A 7,963-nucleotide genomic window follows, 5' to 3' on the forward strand; every position below is an offset into this window, starting at 1 on the left:
CACTATGCACCCATAGCCCCCCATCCTGCACCCACAGCCCCACCCTGCACCCACAGCCCCATCCTGCACCCACAGACCCATGAGACCCATCCTGCACCCACAGCCCCATCCTGCACCCACAGCCCCCCTGTGTGTGTGTGGAGTCCCTGCCCGGTGTGTGTCACTTTTTAGGGGGTGGCCCTGCCCGGGGCCGGTCCCGTGTGGGGGGATGGGGTGTGTGTGGAGCTGGGTTGGACCTGGAGCGCGGTGCTGTGTGTGGGGAGGGTGCCGGTCACTGTCAGGGGACCGCGTCCCCTTCCCGGTGCCGTTCCCGGTGGGGGGGCGGGGATTTGTGTCCCCCGGCCCGGTCCTGGTGCTGGGGGGGTGTGTTTGTGTCCCGGTCAGCGCCGGTCTCGGTAGGGAGGGTTTGCGTCCCCCTGCCCGCTGCCGGTCCCGGTGTCCGGGAGCGCGCGTCCCCCCGCCGGCGCTGCCCTCGGTGTGGGGACGGCTCCATGGTTTCTGTCCCCCAGATCGATACCGCTGGGGGGTGTGTCGTGTGTGTGTCGTCCCCGCCGCCTCGTCCCGTGTGTTGTTGTGCGAACGCGGGGCGGCGGCGGCGGGGGCGGGGCGGCGGCGGGGCCGTACATAAGGCGGGGGCGGGCGCGGGGCCGCCCGTGGAGCGCAGCACCCGCAGAGCGATGGGGCAGCCGGGGGTGCCCCTGGCCCTGCTGGGGCTGGGGCTGTGCTGGGCAGCGGCGGCCGAGCGGCACACGGTGTTCTGGAACAGCTCCAACCCCCGGTGAGTGACCCCCGCCTGCCACCGGGACCCCCCCCCACACACACACACACAAACGCGCACCGAGCCCGGTACCGGCCGCCCCGAGGGCGCGGGCGGCGCCGCTCCGCTCCCCGGCGGCCTTTGTGCGGGGCGGGCGGCGGGGCCGGTGCGGGGCTCGCGGCGGGGCCGTGCCGGGGGCGGCGGGGCCGGTCCAGGTGCGCCCGGAGGGGCCTTTCCGTTCCCAGGGCCGTGCGAAGGGGCCGCTTCCTTCCCGCGGGGGGGGCGCGGCGCCAGCCCCGGCGCCGGCCCCGGGGACCGTGTTGACAAACACGGGGCAGGATGTGCGGGGGGGTAGACCTGGATCGGGGCCCCCCCGCTCACCGGCCGCCAGGGCTGCGGGGTGACCCCATCTCAAGCTACAGCCCTACAGGTTCCAAGGGTCCCCCCCCTCCTCGCCCCCGGGCGCAGCCGTGACTCCCCCTGGTTTTAGAGGTGCTCCCCCCAGGGCATGAGCGCTCTCAGGCTCTAGGAGTGTCCCCCCTCGGCTTTTGGGGAGCCCCCCTCACTCCCCAGACCTCCAGGCTGTGAGGGTGCCCCACATTCAGGCACCCGTGGGGAGATGTGGGGCTTCCCCTCCTTCTCTGGCCTGAGTCACTCCCTCCCCAGGCTATGGGGCTTCTCCCCCCTGCCCAGGCCGTGTCCCCCATGGGTGTAGGACTCCCCCAGATTGTAGGGCTGTGTCCTCTGCGTCCCCCCAGCAGGTTTTTGGCGTGCCCCCGTGGGTGGTTGTGCCTTCTCGAGGCCACCGCAGCCGGCGAGGTGGGGACCCCGGCGTGCCCCCCCCGGCTGGGGTGTGGGGCGCAGCTGGAGCCGGGCTGGCTGCCCCACGGCGAGAGCCGCGACGCCTCCTGCTCCGGCAGCGCTGGGCCGGGCAGGGTGCGGGCCGGCTGCGCGTCCCAGCGGGTCCCCTCCCTGCTCCCCGGCCCTTGGGGAGCGCTGGGAACTGGGGTGCGCTCACCTCTCACAGCCGGGGGGCCGAGCCGGAGGGAGAGGGAAGGGGGCGCTGCCCTTTGGAAGCTCTTCCAGGTGCTGCAAGGCTCAGCACAGGCAAGGGTGCACCCAAAGGTGCCCCCAGGCAGCGCTGCCGTGGCCAGGGTGCTGCCCCCCCTGGGTGTGGGGCGTTTGGGGGTGCAAGCAAAACCCCTAAGGCAGCCCTAACCCCCCTGCCGACCCTCCTGCCGCAGGTTTCTGTGGAGTGACTACACGGTGGAGGTTCGTCTCAATGATTACCTGGACATTATCTGCCCTCACTACGAGGAGGGCAGCGTGGACCCCCGGGCCATGGAGCGCTACACGCTGTACCTGGTGGAGCTGGAGGAGTACCAGGCCTGCAAGCCCCGCTCCAAGGAGCAGATCCGCTGGGAGTGTGACAAGCCCAGCGCCCTGCACGGCCCCGAGAAGTTCTCAGAGAAGTTCCAGCGCTTCACTCCCTTCACGCTGGGCAAGGAGTTCAGGGAGGGACACAGCTACTACTACATCTGTGAGTGCTGGGGAGCTGCGGGGGGGGCTCCGAGGTGCTGCAGGGATTCCTCATCGGGCTCCCCCCATCCCTTCCTAACCCGCCTCTCCCTTCGCAGCCAAACCCATCCACCACCACGGCGAAGCCTGCCTGAAGCTGAAGGTGACGGTGACAGGCAAAGGCAGTGAGTATCACACATCACCACCCCCTCAGGGCCCCCCCCAGCCGCGTCCCCTCCTTCCCAGCGTGGCCTTGGCTGCGCTGAGTCACGGCCTGGCCGTGGCCCCTGGCCAGCCTGGGGTGTGGGCACGCGCAGCTTGGCCGGGAAGGTGTTGGTGGGGGCGGGGAGGGGGGGGACAGCCCACAGAGAAATGGGATTTTGGCGTTTTGGGGAGGTTGGGGTGCTGCCCTTCCCTCCCTGAGCCCCTGTTTGCTCTGCAGCTCCAGCACCACCTGCCCCGGCCTCGACACAGAAGGGGAGGATCCAGGCAGGTGAGTTGGGGGCTGAGGGCTTGGGGTTCCCTTCTGGGCTGGCAGGGTGTTCTTGGGGGCACCAGGCTGAGCCTGCTGGGGGGCACTGGCCTGAACACAGCCCCCCAGGGCTTTGCCAGGGGCACTGAGGCTCATCTGCCCCTCCTGGGGGCTCTGGAGCTGGCTGAGGTAGCAAGGCTGGTGGCAACCCTCTGCAGGGGTGATGTGCTGCTGGTTTGGGGTACAGCTTGTCTTTTGGGGAACGGCTTCTCTTTTGGGGTTGCTGGTCACTGATGGCTCCTCTGTTTTCCCCCCACAGACGATGCAGCTGCGCACGTGCTGAGGAGCGTGGGGCAGAACTCGGCCATGCGCAGCAGCAGCCGCCCCTTCACCTTTATCAGCCTCCTCCTGCCCCTCCTGGTGCCACAGGGGCTCTGAGCTGCCCCTCGTGCCCGGACCCACCGAGGCTGTGGCCATTGGGGACCCCCGTGGTCCCCGCACATCTGCCCCGGGTGCCCTGCCCTGTGCACATCTGGGCAAGGAAAGGATTTGTCAGTATTATGGGGCTGGCAGCCCCAAAGCCATCGGAGCAGCTGGAGCCTTCAGGCTTCCCTGGCCCTTCCAGGATGCTCCTGGCAGCCAGAGGCCGAGCGGGAGCCTGGAGCTGGAGGGGCTGAGGTGCCCCAGACTGGAGAGGGGCAGGGGGCTGGCACCCCTGTCCCGCAGCTGAGCTCGCCCAACACCCTCGGGGCTTTCCCCGTGGTGGGCTGGAACTGGAATGTGTCCTGCAGGCGGGGACGTGGGGGTGGCCAGGTGACCCCAGTGTCAGTGGCCAGGGAGCACAGACAGGCTGGAGATGCCCTGCAGCCATGGGAGAGGGGTTATGAGAAACACCTCACTCCTCCCTGTGCTGCACCCCTACCCCTGCCTTCATCCCCCGGCCCTTCCCCATCCCTCCCCTCCGCTGGGTGCCGGAGGGGCCCCCCAGAACTCCCTTTGTACAGCTTTCTAACACGGGACTTTTTATACCATTGTCGGGAATAAATAACCAAAACCATGCCGAGCTCCTGAGACCTCCCCCACCCTCCTGGGCCAAGGCTCTCCTGGCCCCTGTGGGGGGTTGGGCTGGTTAATTAATTAATTGGCTGGTGTTTGCACGGGGCTGTTAAGTGGCAAAGTGCCACAGTGGCTGGCACTGTCCCCGGCTTTATCTGGTGACACAAAGGCCTCCCCTGAGGGTAGGGACCCCTCCCCCTGCACTGCAGCGAGATTCCAGGTGGGGGGCAGGGGTTGTCCCGGGACAAACCCCATTGGAATGTGACAGACTCCGGGGGATGGGATAAATCCCACTGCTGGTGAGGAGGGGGCTGGGCAGGGGACACAGCCTGGCTGCACCCCAGGGACCCCCACGGGGTGACCCCAGGGATGTGGGACCCCTGAGGGGGGGACAGTGTGGGTGCAGGGAGCTGGGATCGCAGGGATGTGGGGTCCCTGGAATTGAGAACTGCAGGGAGGGAGGGCCCTGGAGAGGTGAGATTTTGGGGCATAGGGATGCAGGACACCCGAATGTTGGGGATTCTAGAGATGGAGGGTCATGGAGAGGGATCTCAGGGATGAGTGACCCCAGGATGTGTGCGGGCACCCTGGGACAGTGGGGTCACAAGGAGATGTGGATCCCAGGGATGCAGGATCCTGGGGAATTGTCACAGGGATGTGTGACCCCCAGGATGTGTGGGGGCACTCTGGGGTCACAAGGAACTGTGGATCCCAGGGACGCAGGATCCTGGGGAATTGTCACAGGGATGTGTGACCCCCAGGATGTGTGGGGGCACGGTGGGACAGTGGGGTCACAGGGCAGTGTGGATCCTGGGGAATCGTTGTCACAGGGATATGTGACAACTCCTGCAGGAGGCGGGGGTGGGGAGCTGGGCTCACAGGGCTCTGAGACCCCCGGGCTGTGCAATCTGCACCGTGGCGTTCCCCCTGGGGATGCCCGGGGACCCCCAAACCTGAATACGCGACACCTCGGGGCTCCTCCCCCCGTACCGGCCCCGGTGCCCTCCGCGGTGCCCGCGGGGCGGTCACGCCGGTGCAGCCGGCGCTGCTCCCCCCGCTCGCAGCCGGATCCCCGCCGCTCCTCCCCGGTAGTGCGTCCTGCTCCGCCCCGCTCCGCTCGGCCGCGGGCAGCACCGGCCCCGCCGCGGGCAGCACCGGCCCCGCCGCGCTCCCCGGGCTCCGGCATGGTCCTGTCGGTGCTCGCCGGCCTCTGCCTGGCCGCCACCCTCGCCATGTTCGCCACCGGCCTGTGAGCGATCGGCGGCGGCGGGGCGGGAGCGGTGGGGAACGCACCGGGGCTGGCTCGGGGCTCACTGAGGGCCCGGGGTGCAGGGGGGGACCCCAGCGCTGGTTTTGGGGTGCAGGGGGGGCCTTGGGGGATGAGAGTGCAATGAGGACCCCTGGGCTGGCTTTGGGGTGCAGTGTGGGCCTTGGGGAGGGGGATTTGTGGGTGCAGGGGGCCCATGAGGGATGAGGTGCGATGAGGACCCCAGGGCTGGCTTTGGGGTGCCGTGTGGGGCCTGGTGGGAGAGTTGGGGTGCAATGAGGAGGGCACCAGAGGAATTTTGGGGGCTGCAGTGGGGGCCATAGGGGTGCAATGGGGAGGGCATCAGGGCCAGTTTGGGGGTGCAATGGGGGCCATAGGGGTGCAATGGGGAGGGCATCAGGCCCAGTTTGGGGGTGCAATGGGGGTCATAGGGGTGCAATGGGGAGGGCATCTGGCCCAGTTTGGGGGTGCAATGGGGGCCATAGGGGTGCAATGGGGAGGGCATCGGGCCCAGTTTGGGGGTGCAATGGGGGCCATAGGGGTGCAATGGGGAGGGCATCAGGCCCAGGTTGGGAGTGCAGTGGGGGTCATAGGGGTGCAATGGGGAGGGCATCAGGCCCAGTTTGGGGGTGCAGTGGGAAGGGCAGTAGGGGCATGTAATGGGGGCCAGTTTGGGGGTGCAATGGGGAGGGCATCGGGCCCAGTTTGGGGGTGCAATGGGGGCCATAGGGGTGCAATGAGGAGGGCACCAGGCCCAGTTTGGGGGTGCAGTGGGCGATGGATGGCTGGTGCAGAGGGATTGGGGGTGGTGCTGACTTTTGGGGCGCAGGGGGAGGTGAGTGGGGGGCGCAGTGCCTGCTGGCTGCAGAGACTGGAGCCTCCCCCACCTCAGCACTGCCAGGCACCCAGGAGGACGCTGCCCTCCGCCCTCCCCAGGTCTGACCTGCGCCAGATGTTGGCGACCAAAAGTGTGGAGAACATCCAGTTCCTGCCCTTCCTCACCACCGATGCCAAGTACAGCAGGGTCGGGTCCTGGGGAGGGGGGATCATACAGATTTGAGGGGCTGGGGGGATCTCCCAGGCTGTAGCCAAGTGCCTGTGCCATATCCCTGCAGCAACCTGAGCTGGCTGGGCTATGGCTGCCTGAAGGGGGACGGGACAGTGATCACCGTCAACGCCATCGGGGCAGCTCTGCAGACCCTCTACATCCTGGTGTATCTCTACTACAGCCCTGCCAAGGTGGGGCAGGGGCCTGGGGCGATGGGGAGGATGGGGGATCCCCACCCTGACATCCACCCCTGCTGTCCCTCCCAGCGCCCCGTGCTGCTTCAGGTCCTGCTGCTCCTGGCTGTGGTAGTCACTGGCTGTGGCTACTTCACCATCCTGGTTGACACAGGGACACGCCTGACACACCTGGGGCTCTTCTGCAGCGTCTTCACCATCAGCATGTACCTCTCACCGCTGGCTGACCTGGTGTGTGGGGCTTGGCGGAGCTGGGGCTTGCCAGCCCAGGCCCTGCCTGACGTTTGCTCCTGCAGGCCAAGGTTATCCGGAGCAAGTCCACGCGGTTGCTGTCCTTTCCCCTGACCGTCACCACCCTCGTGGCCTCCAGCAGCTGGACACTCTATGGCCTGCAGCTCCATGATCCCTACATCACAGTGGGTTGGGGTGGTGGAATGCTGAGGGGTGCCATCCCATCCTATCCCATCTCACCATGTCCCAACCCATCCTCCTCCATCGCATCCCACACAGTCCCATCCCCATCCCACCCCACCCTGGCCTGCTTCATAGACATTCCACCCTTCTCAATCCCATCCCATTCTGTTCTGTCCCTCTCCTGCCCCATCTCACCCCATCCCATTCCCATCTCACCCCATTCCACCCCTGTCCCATCCCATCCCCATCCCCACCCCACTGCCATCCCATTCCATTCCATTCTATCCCATCCCATCCCAGCCTATCCTATCCTTCCCCATCCCCATCCCCATCCCCATCCTCACCCCACTGCCATCCCATCCCATGGATCACATCCCATCCCAGCCTATCCTATCCTTCCCCATCCTCATCCTCACCCCACCCCATTCCCCTCTCATGGCTCAGCACTGGCCCCGTTCAGCCCTGCCTGTGTCACCCAGCCAAGCATGATGACTATTGATTTTAATTAATTAGCTGGGATGGGGCCAATAAACCTCCCCCAGCAGCACAGGGGGGAGGGGTACATCCACTGTCCCCCCATGTCCTCCTGCAGGTCCCCAACGTGCCAGGGATCGTCACCAGCCTTGTGCGGTTCTGGCTCTTCCAGCGGTACAGACCAGAGCAGGACAAGCCCTACAGCCCCCTGCCTGCCTGAGAGGTGCCCTCAGGAGCACCCCAACTCTGCCCTGGGCTGGCCCCACCGCTGTCCCCTTGGCCACTCCCAGTGGGACACCAGGAAGGATCTCCTGCCTCCAGCCCTGCATCCTTCAGCGAAGGCCCTGGAGCTCTCAGCCAATCCTTTGGGGTACCACAAGCCCCTCAAACCCCAGGGTGGGAGGATAGATTTACATGCCTATGGCTCTGCCTGGCAGCAGGATTTCGAGGGGCAGGGCTTTTGAGTGGCTTCCAAGGGTACAGGTGTCAATTTTGTATGGATTCAAGTGCCTTTTAATAAATCAGAGACTTCCCAGCGCCTGCTTCTTGTACCTGCTGCAGAGGATGGTGCTGCTCAGAGGATGGTGCAGCTCTTGGCCCTGCAGCTGCTTTGGGAGCTCTTTGTGGCCAACCAGGGGGCTGCTTATGGTCATACAGGGGCTACTTTTTGGGGGAGGCTTATTCTGACACACCCTGGGCTCTGGCAAACCCTCGGTAGGCATCAGCCGTGGTGTTGGGGACACGAGGGGACCCCAGGGAAGCC

General features: G+C 66.5%; 2 protein-coding genes across 4 annotated transcripts; both read left to right on the top strand.

Moving 5' to 3' along the window:
* Nucleotides 1-629: 629 nt before the first annotated feature.
* EFNA1 (ephrin A1) lies at nt 630-3,804 on the top strand. The gene is made up of 5 exons (XM_054651240.2): nt 630-778; nt 2,002-2,297; nt 2,395-2,460; nt 2,718-2,768; nt 3,067-3,804. The coding sequence occupies exons 1-5, from the start codon at nt 678-680 to the stop codon at nt 3,183-3,185; spliced, it is 633 nt and encodes a 210-aa protein (XP_054507215.1). The 5' UTR covers nt 630-677; the 3' UTR covers nt 3,186-3,804.
* Nucleotides 3,805-3,941: 137 nt separating this feature from the next.
* On the top strand, nt 3,942-7,566 carry SLC50A1 (solute carrier family 50 member 1). Of its 3 annotated transcripts, XM_054651239.2 has the most exons (6): nt 3,942-5,052; nt 6,007-6,084; nt 6,186-6,309; nt 6,385-6,543; nt 6,609-6,728; nt 7,319-7,566. In XM_054651239.2, exons 1-6 carry the CDS (start codon nt 4,361-4,363, stop codon nt 7,418-7,420), a joined length of 1,275 nt encoding a protein of 424 aa, XP_054507214.2. In that variant the 5' UTR covers nt 3,942-4,360; the 3' UTR covers nt 7,421-7,566. The 3 variants fall into 3 exon arrangements, with proteins under 3 accessions (XP_054507214.2, XP_077048084.1, XP_077048083.1); XM_077191969.1 differs by lacking the exon at nt 6,609-6,728; XM_077191968.1 differs by having other exon boundaries at nt 6,609-7,441.
* Nucleotides 7,567-7,963: the final 397 nt, after the last annotated feature.

The sequence above is a fragment of the Agelaius phoeniceus genome, chromosome 31 (assembly GCF_051311805.1).
Source record: "Agelaius phoeniceus isolate bAgePho1 chromosome 31, bAgePho1.hap1, whole genome shotgun sequence".
NCBI lineage: Eukaryota > Metazoa > Chordata > Aves > Passeriformes > Icteridae > Agelaius > Agelaius phoeniceus.

Excerpts from the sequence above, each read along its gene's own strand:
- EFNA1 (XM_054651240.2), top strand. The coding sequence starts at position 678 with ATGGGGCAGCCGGGGGTGCCCCTGGCCCTGCTGGGGCTGGGGCTGTGC. Across the intron at positions 2,461-2,717 it reads GACGGTGACAGGCAAAGGCA|CTCCAGCACCACCTGCCCCG; the intron begins GTGAGTATCACA and ends TTTGCTCTGCAG. Across the intron at positions 2,769-3,066 it reads GAAGGGGAGGATCCAGGCAG|ACGATGCAGCTGCGCACGTG; the intron begins GTGAGTTGGGGG and ends TTCCCCCCACAG.
- SLC50A1 (XM_077191968.1), top strand. The coding sequence starts at position 4,361 with ATGAGTGACCCCAGGATGTGTGCGGGCACCCTGGGACAGTGGGGTCAC. Across the intron at positions 5,053-6,006 it reads GCCATGTTCGCCACCGGCCT|GTCTGACCTGCGCCAGATGT; the intron begins GTGAGCGATCGG and ends CGCCCTCCCCAG. Across the intron at positions 6,310-6,384 it reads TCTACTACAGCCCTGCCAAG|CGCCCCGTGCTGCTTCAGGT; the intron begins GTGGGGCAGGGG and ends TGTCCCTCCCAG.